The following is a 15,647-nucleotide window of genomic DNA, read 5'->3' as shown; positions in this document are numbered from 1 at the left end:
TGGAAAATGATGCTGGTGAGGTAGTAACGGGGGACAAGGAAATGGCGGATGAATTGAATAAGTATTTTACATCAGTCTTCACTGTGGAGGACACTAGCGGTATTGGTGGGAGTTCCAGCGTGTCAGGGGTTATAAGTGTGTGAAGTTGCCATTACTAGGGAGAAAGTTTTTGGGAAACTGAAAGGTCTGAAGGTAGATAAATCACGTGGATCAGACAGTGTACACCCCAGGATTCTGAAAGAGGTGGCTGAAGAGATTGTAGAGGCATTAGTGACAAACTTTCAAAAACCACTAGATTCTGGAATGGTTCCAGAAGACTGGAAAATTACAAATGTCACTCCACTCTTAAAGAAGGGAGAGAAGCAGAAGAAAGGAAATTATAGGCAGTTAGTCTGATCTCAGTGGTTGGGAAGATGTTGGAATCGATTGTTAAGGATGTGGTTTTGGGGTACTTGGAGGCCTATGATAAAATAGGCCATTGTCAGCATGGTTTCAAGGGAAAATCTTGCCTGACAGATCTATTTGAATTATTTTAAGAAAATACAAAGGAGAAATGGTTGATGTTGTGTACTTGAATTTTCAGCTCTTTGAAGTGCCACACATGAGGCTACTTATCAACTTAAGAGCCCATGGTATCACAGGAAAGATATGAGCATAGATAAAGCAGTGGCTGATTGGCAGGCAGCAAAGAGTTCAAATAAAGCATTATTTTCTAGATGGCTGTCATAACTAGTGGTGTTTCACAAGGGTCTGTGTAGGGACCGCTTCCTTTTACATTATACGTCAACAACTTGGATGATGGAATTAAAGGCTATGTTGCAAAATTTGCAAACATTACAAAGATAGGTAGAGGAGCAGGTAGTTTAGAAGAATTAGAGGCTACCAAGGGACTTAGATTAGGAGAATGGGCAAAGTGGCAAAGGGAATACAGTGTCAGGAAGTGTATGGTCATGCACTTTTGTAGAAGAAATAAAAGGGTAGCACATTTTCTAAATGGAGAGAAAATTCAAAAATCTGAGGTGCAGAGGAACTTCGGAGTGTCTGTGCAGAATTCCCTCAAGGTTAATTTGCTGATTGAGTCTGTGGTGAGAAGGCAAATGCGATATTAGCATTTATTTCAAGAAGGCTAGAATATGAAAACAAGGATATAATGTTGAGGCTTTATAAAGCACTGGTGAGGCCTCACTTGGAGTATTGTGAGCAGTTTTGGACCCCTTATCTAAGAAAGGATGTGCTGACACTGGAAAGGCTTCAAAGGAGGTTTGCAAAAATTATGCCAGGATTGAACAGCCTGATGTATGAAGAGTGTTTGATGGCTGGCTCTGGGCCTGTATTCACTAGAATTCAGAAGAGGGGTGACCTAACTGAAACCTATTGAATGTTGAATGGCCTTGATAGAGTGGATATGGAGAGGATGTTTCCTATGGTGGGGGTGTTTCGGACCAAGGGTCACAGCCTCAGAATAGAGAGGCGTCCTTTTAGAACAGAGATGAGAAGGAATTTCTTTAGCCAGAGAGTGGTGAATCTGTGGAATTCTTTGTCACAGCAGCTGTGGAGGCCAAGTCTGTATGAATATTTAAGACAGAGGTTGATAGGTTCTTGATTGTCAAGGCATGAAGGGATACAGGAAGAATGCAATGGATCAGCCATGATGAAATGGTGAAGCAGACTCGATGGGCCAAATGGCCTAATTCTGCTCCTATATCTTATGGTCTTATTATCCTTTGATTTCATTTTTACTACTAAACATTTCTTTAAAACGATCATGGAAGTTTTGATTAAATTACAAGTTGTTCTTAATGGTTTTATACAATAAATCTTGAAATAAAGAGCCAATCAGATCAAAAATTGTCACTTAATAAAAAATGCAAAGAAAATAGCTTATTACAACCCAATCCATGCATCAACCGTTAATCATATTTTGTTCTTTAAAAAAAAGTCAGTAAACATTCCCAGGTTTAGTCGCTTTATTATAATCTCTGCAAAACAATATGAAATTCAGACTGTGATTACAAGTAGCTATAGTACCAACACCTGGCTGATACAAAGCAATTAAGAAAATTGTTAATGGGGTACAATCACCGAAACACAACACAACCTTGTTCATTAAAATATGTTCCACCATTTTCTGTACAGTCAGCAACTGTATAAGAATTAAAATCCCTACACTAACAAACCTACACAGAGGTTTAAACAAAATGCCTCCAAACTGACAGGCAAACATATATAGTATCATTGGTAACTAGTTGCCAACTTAAAAAAAAACTCCCTTTTATGTCTCCTAGTCAAAAAATGCTAACAATTTGCCCATTTTTAGGAGTCTGCCTATGTAATTCTTGAGCTAGCTAAATAATCAAAACTCACAGTGAGTTGTCCTCCAATTTTCCCTCTTGTGGGTAAAGTCCCTGACTTCTGACTGGTGTCATTATCCACTTGTACAAGACTGGCCATTAGTATATGGAGAAAATAAACTTAAATCCTTGTTCTACCATTTCATGGCACAGTACACCTATAAACACATGACCGTTAACCACGGTTTTAATGAGTACAAAATTAATTGTAATACAAGGCTCTGCTGTGTACCAGCATCAGTCCCACTCAAGCTACACAATTTACACACTATCATAACCAATTTATTAAAGAATTTTTCTGTTGTATTAACATTTCCATGTGACTAATTGTGGCCTTGAATAATTATTTTAAAATAGTGATCAGTTACAAAGATTATTCAAATTAAAAACTGATATAATTGGAAGTCTTGACCACGTCACTTGAGATATCTCTATATTGTGCTTTCATGGTTAATGCTCAGTTGAACAATGAACTGAAGGGAACTCTGGATTGCTTGACAGGAACAAGGGCATATATTATAATAGTAACAGAATTAATATGCATGAAGAGGATGGAGAAATCTAGCTTTGGTATTGTTCTAAGCAAACAATAAGAAAAATGTTAACTGGAATGAAAAAGCAGAAGTGATTTTGGACTGTTTCTCATGAAAATTTAAAAAACGTAATTAGCAAAATAATATAAAAATGATTAACTTCTAAATTGAATAAGGATATGACATTACTTAAATAATTTTTTGGAGGAAATATTAGTGTTCCAATGTCACAAAGTATTTAGTACTATATCTTCAATATGTACAGTACTTTGAATAATACTGTATCTTCAAAACTGTTGGCCTAGGTTAGTCTCTCTTCCACTAAAATATTATGAATGTAATAAAAGTGCTTTAATTTCATTAGGATATGAAATAGATACTTAGTGAAGTGACTGGTGTCATAACTTTCTTACACACAATGCTGGTACCAAACAGGCCTAATTAAACAGAGTCTCTCAAATGCAAAAAATACTTATGTACATATTATACTGTACATTTCACTTATTTAAATCGATGTAAATTCCAAGTGCAATATAGACAGATTTTGTTGTGGCAGGATACAACAGCAGTAACAATCAAATTCAAATATCCCCCTGAAATTATTCTCTTAAAAAGGCAATAAGCACTTTACAAATAATTTGTTGCCATCTTTCTTCAGTACATAATAGCAATAAAGATCTACATAACTTTACACATATTTATTCTTAAACATAGGGTCCCATGGATGTCCGAATGTACAATGAATAAAATTATGCTTCAGTATAAATTTGGTATAAGTAATGGCATTATAAATAATTCTAACTTATTAACAATAATGCCACTTTCCACATCCTTTATCCACTTTCAATATGACACCAGATAATGGTGCTACAGAAATGGAAAGGGTAGGAATGAAACAAAAGAAAATGACAGTAGTAAATCAGCCAGCAGTTCATTTTAATTTTCTTTACTCAAGGTGAATAATAGAATTTTTAAAAAGCTGACAGAAGTTTAAAATGCCTTGCAAAGTGAACACTTATTTCACTTAACACATGGATGGAAGACAACTGCATAGATGTTCAGGATTTAAAACTTACGTATAATCTATTGTGCCACTATTAAATATATATTGTGTATCAAACACATTTTTCTCTTAAAGTAGGTAATTTTATATTGGAAACAACAGACCTGTCAACTTTGAGCAAGAGTATAGTTGTTTGGTGAATTCATGGAACAGCTTCAATTTAAATGGTATATAGAAAGTTGCCACAACCATGTCAGTAATATTTAACAAACCTGTACATCTGGCAAAATGTTTACATTTGGGAAGAGATTTTCTTAAAATGACTATATAAGTTGTTAGAATATTTTAATAAAATCAATTGGGTGAGAATGCCTTTAAAAAGATATGTTCTTTCAGAAGGAAAACCAGAAATGTAACTGATTCAGAGGAATGATCCAATTAATCACTTAACATTGTGCAAATAAAATCTCTGTACATTCAAAAAACTCATTCTAAGAATGTTGCATTCTATGGGTCTTATCAACTTCAAATTTATAATAGAGATAGGAAATTCAGTAAAATCTAAATATGGCGAAGTAATATTATCATTGGTAATAAAATGTACCATTCATTGTGACATTTTGAAAAGCATTAACTTGTAGCACGACGTAATCAAACAGGGAATACATCTTCAAGGTGCAGATAATCTAACTACCCAACTAATTTAATGAAGAAACACTGTTTACCAGTGGAGTCATACTGGCAGTTATTACCTTTAATCTTATTCAGTATCAACTATCACAGGAAATTTCCAACACTGTGCTATAAACACAGTCAAAAAGTTATCCAAGGCAATAGTTTGCATTTGAGGACCCATTTTGTGAAGGTGTAAAGGGAAATCATATTTGACAAATCTGTTGACTTTTTGTAAAGCTGTAATGTATTGGGTAAGGGAAAGCAGTGATATGATCTAGTTGGACTTTCAGGATTGTGACAAGATGCTATATGGAGGGTATTAAACAAAATTAAATTACTTGGGTTTGAGGATTGTTTTTAAGAGAAATAGGGCAGGAATAAATAAGGTACTTTCAGGCTAGGAGGCTATGACCAGTGGGATGTTGGAAGGAACAGTGCTGATGCCCCACCTTTTTACAATATACATTGAAAAACTGGATGAGGACTGGGTGTCATTTGTTCAAGTTTGCCAATGATTCAAACTGTGGTGGCAGTGTAGGTTGTAAAGGCTCTCAATAAGATATGCACATGCTAAAATGGGAAAGTGTCCGGCAAATGGAATGAGAACTGTAAAAAAAAGTTATTCGCTTTGGTAGAGAAAATAGAAAGGCAGAATACTTCTGAGAGAGATTTATAGAAATAGTGTTCAAAGGGACTTAGGTGTCCTAGTACACAAATAACTGCAAGCTAATATTTAAATGCAGCATGAAACTAGGAAGGCAAAGAGTAGTCAGCATTTATCATAGAAGAACTTGTGTATAGGGTAAATGCTTCAATCTAATTATGTGTGGCCTGGGTGAAAATGCACCTATAATATTGTGCAAGTCTGGTCTCCTTAAATATGTATATACTTACAATAGACTGGGCCCATATTCTCATATTCAGAAGAATGAGAGGTGAACTCACAGAAACACAGAAATTTCTTCAGGTTTTATCAGGAAATTGTTTCCCGTGGCTGAAATGTCTAGAAGCAGGGGTCACAGATGCAAAGAGGTCAGCCATTTAAGATTGAAATAAAGAAAACTCGTTTATCCAGAGGATAATGAATCTTTGGAGTTCTCTACCTCAAAGGGTGGCAGAGGCTGTGTATATTCAAGTCAGAAATAAATAGATTTTTGGTTACTAAGGGCATCACAGGATTTTGGGTTAGTGCAGGAATATGGCACTGAGGTAAAAGAGCAGAACAGGCATAAAGGGCTGAACAACCTACTCCTGCTTCTATTTCTTAACAATTTCTAGTAATTTCTTTATCTTTCAACTGACTTTGCTGCCAACATTTTACTTTTTTGTGTGAAATTTAGAACACACAGCTCTTTCTACATATTTAAAAAATCTGACTTTATTTTCCAGTGTACAGTACTAAAATATTAAAGGAATAGAAGTTATCATTTTGATTTATCCAAACTGCTGGTTTTGGTTGACTGAGTCAAGCTCAGTTCTGCAATGTAAAACTATTGCAATTGTGCGAGAAAAAATGAATATTGAAAATATATAAGGTCTGAAAATAGAACTAAATAAATTTAAACATATTAAAAATGCTATTCAGTTCTACTGGGGGCATTCCAACTGGAGATAGTTTCACAGATCTGTTGTTCCAAAACTTAAAACAAGGATAAACCAATCATTCTAAGAACACTGAGCATGCTCAATATATCAAAATTTCCAAATAGAACATTATACATTTCTCCTTTTATAAGGTTATTTTTATATATTAGCATACATTAAAATATTTAATGAAAAAGGAAGCAAGATATTACTGGCATCAAATTACACCCATTTCTAGACTGTTTGGTGCCACAGAGTCCCCTGGTAAAATGTAAAGCTGCACAGCTTGCTTTCATCTTGTTGCCCAAGCATAACTATACATTTTACTAACAGGTATAAATCAAGTATCAATGTAGCATTCTTATAGGTCAGAAGTAGCAGCAAATGGCAGGAATACAAATGCAATGGTGACAAAGTGCGATTCTAATATCCATGAAGTAAAATATCATCAATGAACAAGCTACCTTTATTTACAGAGATACACTGAGAATCAAAATCAACTGCACTTCTGTAGTACACAGTATGAATGTTAACACTAAACTGAAATCTGATAATAGCTCTCAGCTATCAACACTTCACAATTAATGAAGTCAATAACTGTGAAGGCTCTTTTTGGACCTATGATCTACCAAAGTGACATAACCTTTCAATCCAGTTACAACTAATGCCTATACAAAATAAAAGCTGAAACCAAAATTGGACTTTTTGTAATATTCTAACTGAAAAGCTACAGCAATGACCAAATAAGATCAACAGTATTCGTATTTTTACCTTAAACAATATCTATTTTGGTTACCTAATTGAAAATACAAAAATATATAGCTTTAGAAGTACTTTTTACATCCTATCAAGTAACATTTAGAAATCTGACATGCACATTACTACATTAAATGCAAAAGGTGGCAACTAAAGGATTTTAGTATAGATAGGCAATATACATTTATACAATTTTACAAATAGATAAAATTAAATTTTGGTTATTTGCCTTTGTTGCAAGAGTGTATCACATACATGCTTTTTTTTCTTTTAATGTAACAACTGCAAGCCATTACATTACACTGAAATGTTAACGCAAAACTACTTATAAATTATTTCTACATTCTTATGTATCTACATCTGCAGGAAGATATGAGCCCATAAACTCTCAGTATCTGATTTTCTAGAAGCTTATAGGATCAAAATCTTATAAAGTGTACTTGCATCCTCTTTCTGTGGATATTTGGACCCACACAACATATTTCACAGTTCTCGTAAAACCCTAACCCCACCCTGATTACATTCAATTTTGTATCAATGTAAGCTGTGCAAAACTTTACTTCACTGGCATTAAGCCAAATAATTGCATTTGTCTTTGGTACAAAATAGTGTGCAAATATTTCTGAAAAGTACCGAAACCCTTGTTTCAATAACCATCTTTATACAATACAGACTCTGTGGCATATATCTATATCGTTGAAATATCCCTATATACATTCATAATGGTTTAAACAGCCAAAGAGTGAAAATAAACAAATACTTTTTAAATCCATAAAATTTACCCACTATACATCCATTACCTTATATCTTTTCTTTCATTTTAAATACAAGGCACAAAGAATATTACTCCTTTCTGAAACTTAAATACTTATGCAATGTCTGAAAAGGCCATGTAATTTACTCTATGAACTATTTAACACATACATACTTAATACAGAAATATCTACAAGTAGTATAGCAATGGTGTTAATGGAAAAATAATCAGCAACAGCTGTTAATGCTAAAAGGAACTACAAATAATTTGTTGTTTTCTCGATTCAACCACTGCATCAATGTTTCTCATGAAACTTAACATAAGCTTCAACCAACATATTAGAACACATCAAAGTAGGTAAGTAAAATTTACCTTCTAGTACCTGAGCACATATAACCCTATCTATAATAGCATTCTTTTTTCCCAGAACTCTGTATCAACACGAGTTTTCTTCTCTCGTTTTAAAACAGACCTAACATAACTAACAAACTGTCACTTTTTATAATGAATCAAACATTTATCACAGAAATGGCAGACATGTAATTATAGGCGGAAGCTGATTTTCGCAGAAGATGGCACATTATACTTTTGACGTAGGGACTCGAAGACCTTCAAGACCACCTGTGGGGTCCCCTTCTCCTGTCTTTTCCAACACTTGGTTGACAAAGTCAGATGTTTGTCCAGCTACCTTTGTCCCTATCAAAAAAAAAGGCAAAAAGTGATTAAAAATGAGATTTGGCTAATTAATAATGAAAATATTTATAAACTTTGTCAAAAATGATTTCAGCAGCTACAGTAGATAGAGCACTGCGTGCTTATGTTGTCGAAACAAGTTAATCAGATTATTTCCTCCCTTCAAACTCTCTTTATTAAGACATTTAACAGAGTGACTCAACTATAATTAAACCTAACAGAGCGGGCGACGGAGTAGTGGGAGACAGAGCAGGAAGGCTTTGGTTCGAGAGGCTTCGGAGAGCAGAGGCTGAGGACGAGCTTGCTCCCAGTGAGATAAGGCCGGGTAAGCTCCCTTAATTAATCTAATTAACTTAGAAGTAGGTAATGGAGGCAGCGGTTAGGGCAGTCGAGTGCTCCGTTTGCAGTGTGTGGGAAGTCAGGGCGAGCACAATTGTCCCTGATGATTACACCTGTAAAAGGTGCATCCAGCTGCAGCTCCTGACAAACCGAGTTAGGGAACTGGAGCTGGAGCTGGATGAACTTTGGATCATTCGGGAGGCAGAGGCAGAAATAAACAGGAGTTTCAGGGAGATAGTCACCCCTAAAAGTCAGGAGACAGGTAGCTGGGTGACTGTCAGGAGAGGGAAGGCGAATAGACAGAAAGAGCAGAGCACCCCTGTGGCCATTCCCATCAACAATAAATATACCATTTTGGATACTGTTGGTGGGGACGACCTACCAGGGACAAGTTGCAGTGGACACATCTCTGGCACTGAGACTGGACCCTCAGCTCAGAAGGGAAGGAGGGAAAAGAGGAGAGCAGTAGTGATAGGGGATTCGATAGTTAGGGGGACAGATAAGAGGTTCTGTGGGAGAGATGGAGAATCCCGGATGGTCTGTTGTCTCCTTCTGCCAGGGTCCACGGTATCGCGGATCGAGTTCTCAGTATTCTCAAGAGGGAGGGTGAGCAGCCAGATGTCATGGTCCATGTAGGGACCAATGACGTGGATAGGAAGGAGGAGGAGGTCCTGCAAAGAGAGTTTAGGGAGTTAGGTGCAAAGTTCATGGACAGGACCTCCAGGGTTGCAATCTCAGGATTACTACCCATGCCACATGCTAGTGAGGCTAGAAATAGGAAGATAATGCAGCTAAATACGTGGCTAAGGAGTTGGTGCAGGAGGGAGGGCTTCATATTGCTGGACAATTGGGCCTTGTTCCAGGGAAGGTGGGACCTGTTCCGACAGGACGGGTTGCACCTGAACTGGAGGGGGACTAACATCCTTGCAGGAAGGTTTACTAGTGCTGCTCCGGGGGGTTTAAATTAGATTTGCAGTGGGAGGGTAACCACAGTGTTAGAGCAGATAGTGAGGTGGAGGAGGATAAAGGTCATGCGAGAACTGAAAGTATAGTGCCACGGAGTAAAGCCAGATCTAACACATATCGAGGCTTTGAGGAAAGAGAAGCGGAACAAACAGTGTAAAGGTAGTAAGGTAGAAGGGCTAAAGTGCATGTACTTCAATGTAAGAAGCATCAGGAACAAAAGTGATGAACTGAGAGCTTGGATATATACATGGAATTATGATGTAGTGGCCATTACAGAGACTTGGCTGGTACCAGGGCAGGAATGGATTCTCAATATTTCTGGATTTCAGTGCTTTAAAAGGGATAGGGGAGCGGGGGGGAAGGGGAGGAGGGGTGGCATTACTGGTCAGGGGTACTGGTCAAAGGGCGGGTAATGTAGCAGGATCCTCTTTTGAGTCAATATGGGTGGAAGTCAGGAACAGAAAGGGAGCAGTTACTCTATTGGGAGTATTCTATAGGCCCCCTGGTAGCAGCAGAGATACCGAGGCGCAGATCGGGAGGCAGATTTTGGAAAGGTGCAAAAATAACAGGGTTGTTATCGTGGGTGACTTTAACTGCCCTAATATTGATTGGCACCTCATTAGTTCCAATAGATTAGACGGGACAGAGTTTGTTAAGTGTGCCCAGGACGGATTCCTGTCACAGTATGTTGACAGGCCGACTAGGGGGAATACCATACTAGACCTAGTATTAGGTAACGACCCGGGTCAGGTCACAGATCTCTCAGTGGGTGTGCATCTGGGGACAGTGACCACCGCTCCCTGGCCTTCAGCATTATCATGGAAAAGGATAGAATCAGAGAGGACAGGAAAATTTTTAATTGGGGAAGGGTAAATTATGAGGCTATAAGGCTAGAACTTGCGGGTGTGAATTGGGATGATGTTTTTGCAGGGAAATGTACTATGGACATGTGGTCGAGGCTTAGGGATCTCTTGCAGGATGTTAGGGATAAATTTGTCCCGGTGAGGAAGATAAAGAATGGTAGGGTGAAGGAACCATGGGTAACAAGTGAGGTGGAAAATCTAGTCAGGTGGAAGAAGGCAGCATACATGAGGTTTAGGAAGCAAGGATCAGATGGGTCTATTGAGGAATATAGGATAGCAAGAATGGAGCTTAAGAAGGGGCTGAGGAGAGCAAGAAGGGGGCATGAGAAGGCCTTAGCGTGTAGGGTAAAGGAAAACCCCAAGGCATTCTTCAATTATGTGAAGAACAAAAGGATGACAGGAGTGAAGGTAGGACCGATTAGAGATAAAGGTGGGAAGATGTGCCTGGAGGCTGTGGAAGTGAGCGAGGTCCTCAATGAATACTTCTCTTCGGTATTCACCAATGAGAGGGAACTTGTTGACGGTGAGGACAATATGACTGAGGCTGATGTTCTGGAGCACATTGATATTAAGGGAGAGGTGCTGGGAGTTGTTAAAATACATTAGGATAGGTAAGTCCCCGGGGCCTGACGGAATATTCCCCAGGCTGCTCCACGAGGCGAGGGAAGAGATTGCTGAGGCGAGGGAAGAGATTGCTGAGCCTCTGGCTAGGATCTTTATGTCCTCTTTGTCCACGGGAATGGTACCGGAGGATTGGAGGGAGGCGAATATTGACTCCTTGTTCAAAAAAGGTAGTAGGGATAGTCCAGGTAATTATAAACCAGTGAGCTTTACATCTGTGGTGGGAAAGCTGTTGGAAAAGATTCTTAGAGATAGGATCTATGGGCATTTAGAGAATCATGGTCTGAGCAGGGACAGTCAGCATGGCTTTGTGAAGGGCAGATCATGTCTAACAAGCCTGATAGCGCTCTTTGATGAGGTGAACAGGCATATAGATGAGGGTAGTGCAGTGGATGGGATCTACATGGATTTTAGTAAGGCATTTGACAAGGTTCCACACGGTAGGCTTAGTCAGAAAGTTAGAAGGCATGGGATCCAGGGGAGTTTGGCCAGGTGGATTCAGAATTGGCTTGCCTGCAGAAAGCAGAGGGTCATGGTGGAGGGAGTACATTCAGATTGGAGGGTTGTGACTAGTGGTGCCCCACAAGGATTGGTTCAGGGACCTCTAATTTTCCTGATTTTTATTAACGACCTGGATGTAGGGGTAGAAAGGTGGGTTGGCAAGTTTGCAGATGGCACAAAGTTTGGTGGTGTTGTAGATAGTGTAGGGGATTGTCGAAGATTGCAGAGACATTGATAGGATGCAGAAGTGGGCTGAGAAGTGGCAGATGGCGTTCAACCCGGAGAAGTGTGAGATGGTACACTTTGGAAGGACAAACTCCAAGGCAGAGTACAAAGTAAATGGCAGGATACTTGGTAGTGTGGAGGAGCAGAGGGATCTGGGGGTACATGTCCACAGATCCCTGAAAGTTGCCTCACAGGTAGATAGGGTAGTTAAGAAAGCTTATGAGGTGTTAGCTTTTATAAGTCGAGGGATAGAGTTTAAGAGTGGCGAGGTAATGAAGCAGCTCTATAAAACGCTGGTTAGGCCACACTTGGAGTACTGTGTCCAGTTCTGGTCACCTCACTATAGGAAGGATGTGGAAGCATTAGAAAGGGTACAGAGCAGATTTACCAGGATGCTGCCTGGTTTACAAAGTATATATTATGATCAGAGATTAAGGGAGCTAGGGCTTTATTCTTTGGAGAGAAGGAGGATGAGAGGAGACATGATAGAGGTGTACAAGTTAGTAAGAGGAATAGATAGAGTGGACAGCCAGCGCCTCTTCCCCAGGGCAGCACTGCCCAATGCAAGAGGACACGGCTTTAAGGTAAGGGGTGGGAAGTTCAAGGGGGATATTAGAGGAAGGTTTTTCACTCAGAAAGTGGTTGGTGCGTGGAATGCACTGCCTGAGTTAGTGGTGGAGGCAGATACACTAGTGAAGTTTAAGAGACTACTAAACAGGTATATGGAGGAATTTAAGGTGGGGGGTTATATGAGAGGCAGGGTTTAAGGGTGGGCCGAAGGGCCTGTACTGTGCTGTACTATTCTATGTTCTAACCTAGTTAGATCCTTGTGGAACCTCAAAAATCATAAAAGATGATTAACACCATATTTGAGAATGAACTCATGACTGTATATTAGTTAGTCAATTATTGTGATCTGTCACACTCTGATTTTGGTTATTTGAATGCAGACAAAAATGAATGTAGATTAGTCTGCATAAATTCATCCCTAGCCAGCAGTACTGAACATGTTACAGCTGTCTCACATTCCATTTCCAAAATTCAGTTCAATTTTGTTTTAAGCAGAGTAGAAAGCAAAGCTGCTACCAGATAACAATTTGGCATCATCAACCAAGAAAATACTTCTATATTTAAAAATACTTCACAACAAAAGGATACTCAGTTTCCATTAGGTCGGTAGTTTTATACACTTCTTGACATTAGGAGCAAGATCAACACTAATAAGAAACCATAAACTGAGTCCTGCAGTTCGTGAAAAGCTTAGGCAACAGAAGGAAAAAGTTAGTTAAAAAAAAACCATATCAGGGACCCATTGCTAAAAATGCAGTTTTTTCCTGTATGGTACCTACCTGTTCAGAAAAGTTCAATGGAAATAAAGAAAATAAAAAAATAAAAATAAAATAAACAAACAAGTTATGTAGATAAATTTAAAATTAGAAAACTATTTGACAATTCAGGACATAAAATTCTTTGTTACACTTTCTCTATAGTTACTCATTCCAGCACTTTTGCAAAAATTAACAAATATTCCAATAAAAATTACAAATATATACATATCTAAAGAGGGATTATTTGCCTCAAAGTGTATTGCATAACCTTCAGAACATTCTACCACATAAAAATTTTTAAGGTGAGCATAACTTACTGTTGTTTTAATTCTGATTAGCATTTTTCAAGCTTTAAAAAAGATACTTAAAGACTATTGAAATCATTGCAATGCATCCTACCAAAGTCACCAATTCATATTAAGCTACTCAGGGGAAATGGAGGTTGATACAGCAAAGATTGAAAAGTAAAACAGGATTTAATATAATTTCTTACCAAGTGTTTTATTTAAGAGATTTTCAAGCTTTTCTAGCATGCCGGTGCTTTCCTTTTCGCCCTGACTCTGTACTCGACTTACAATTTCCTGTTTGATTGAGTTAATTACATAAAGCAGATGATCTACGAAGAAAAAGATTATCAGGAAGTTAGAAAATCCATTGTGTATAAAAATAAATATCAATAGTTTTAAAGTGCCTGGCGTCATTTCTACATAGGGCAAATCAAAATAATAAAATTGGTAAATATAAGGGGAAAGACCAGAAGATAGAGCAGTAGAATTAAATCATTCAGCCCATCCAGTCTTCTCCGCCATTCCATCACGGTTGATTTATTATCCCTCTCTACCCCAGTCTCCTATCTTTTCCCTGTAACCTTTGACGTCCTTACTAATCAAGAGCCCATCAATCCCTGCTTTAAATATACACAATAACCTGGCTTCCACAGCTGTCAGTGGCAATGAATTCCACATAATCACAATCATCTGACTAAAGAAATTCCTCTTCATCTCTGTTCTAAAAGAACATCCCCCATTCTGAGGTTGTTGCCCTGGACCTGAACTCCCCCCCCCCAAATAGGAATTATCCTCTCCATGTGCACTCTATCTAAGCCTTTCAATATCTGATAGTTTCAATGGGATCCTCCACACCACTCCCCCCAGTTCTTCTAAACTCTAGTGACTACAAGCCCAGAGCCATCAAACATTCCTCATACATTAACTCTTTCATTTCCTGGATCATTCTTGTGAACCTCCTCAGGATCCTCTTCAATGCCAGATATGGTGACAAAGGCTGCTCACAATACCCCAAGTGTGGTCTGATCAATACTTTATAAAGCCTTAGCATTACATCCTTGCTTTTATATTCTAGTCTTCTTGAAATTAATGTTAATATTGCATTTGCCTTCCTTACCACCAACTTAATCTGCAAGTTAACCTTTAGGGAATCCTGCACGAGGACTCCCAGGTCTCTCTGCACCTCTGATTTCTGGAATTTCTCCCCATTTAAAAAATAGTCTACATATTTATTCCTTCTGCCCCAGTGCATGACCTTACACTTCCCTATACTATAGTCTATCTGCCACTTCTTTGCCCATTCTCCCAATCAGTCCAAGTCATTCTGCAGACTTCCTCAACGTTACCTGCCTCTCTACCTTTCTTTGTACCATACACAAACCTGGCCACAAAGGCATCAATTCTGTCATCCAAATTGCTGACATATAATGTCAAAAGAAGCGGTCCCAACACTGATCATTGTGGAACACAAGTCACTGGCAGACAACCACAAAAGACCCCCTGTATTCTTACTCTGCCTCCTACAAGCCAGTCAGTCTTTTATCCATGCTAGTATCATTCCTGTAATACCTTGGGCTCTTACCTTGTTTTGCAGTCTCATGTACATCACTTTGTCAAAGAACTTCTGAAAATCCAAGTAAACAACATCAACTGACTCTCCTTAGTCTATCTTGCCTATTACTTCCTCAAAGAATTCAAACAAATTTGTTCGGGAAGATTCACCCTTAAGGAAACCAAGCTAACTTTTGCCTATTTTATCATGTGTCTCAATGTATCCCAAAAACTCATCCCTAATAATGGACTGGTAAATGAGCACCAGAAACAAAAACAATATATTTTTTAACATTGACAAATTGTACCCCATCTTAAGCACGTTCAAATCTTTGTCAAAATGACTTTTAGTGATGGAAAATAACAGCAAATCTCATGACCAGTACATTTAGTTAGTTCACATAGTAAAACTTCAATGAAAACAGAAAATATTGTATATTTTCAACAGGTAGTCAGTGTCTGTGGGTAGAGAAACAGGTAACATTCTGGGCCAGTGATCTTTAACCATATTTTCTGCTTTTCAATAAAGAGTTACATTTCTATTTGGTCCAGTCATAATGGTTTTAATATTATCATGGAAAGGAAATGACAGGTTAATGGAATTTTACTAATGTTGC

General features: G+C 38.2%; 1 protein-coding gene across 4 annotated transcripts in view; it reads right to left on the bottom strand.

The window, feature by feature from the left end:
• Positions 1 to 1,957: 1,957 nt before the first annotated feature.
• crebrf (creb3 regulatory factor) overlaps positions 1,958 to 15,647 on the bottom strand; it is an 87,924-nt gene continuing 74,234 nt past the window's right edge. For 3 of the 4 annotated variants that reach the window (XM_063053553.1, XM_063053552.1, XM_063053554.1), the window contains 2 exons: positions 13,686 to 13,808; positions 1,958 to 8,352 (listed from right to left, as the gene is read on the bottom strand). In XM_063053553.1, coding sequence (XP_062909623.1) covers positions 8,237 to 8,352; positions 13,686 to 13,808 — 239 coding nt within the window. In that variant the 3' untranslated portion in view covers positions 1,958 to 8,236. Of the gene's footprint in view, positions 8,353 to 13,685; positions 13,809 to 15,647 lie in introns of those variants that run through there. The other variant, XR_010018652.1, reaches the window with a different exon arrangement.

The sequence above is a fragment of the Mobula hypostoma genome, chromosome 7 (assembly GCF_963921235.1).
Source record: "Mobula hypostoma chromosome 7, sMobHyp1.1, whole genome shotgun sequence".
NCBI lineage: Eukaryota > Metazoa > Chordata > Chondrichthyes > Myliobatiformes > Myliobatidae > Mobula > Mobula hypostoma.
The sequence above is the reverse complement of the archived record's forward strand: the minus strand, read 5'-3'. Positions and strand labels throughout refer to the sequence as shown.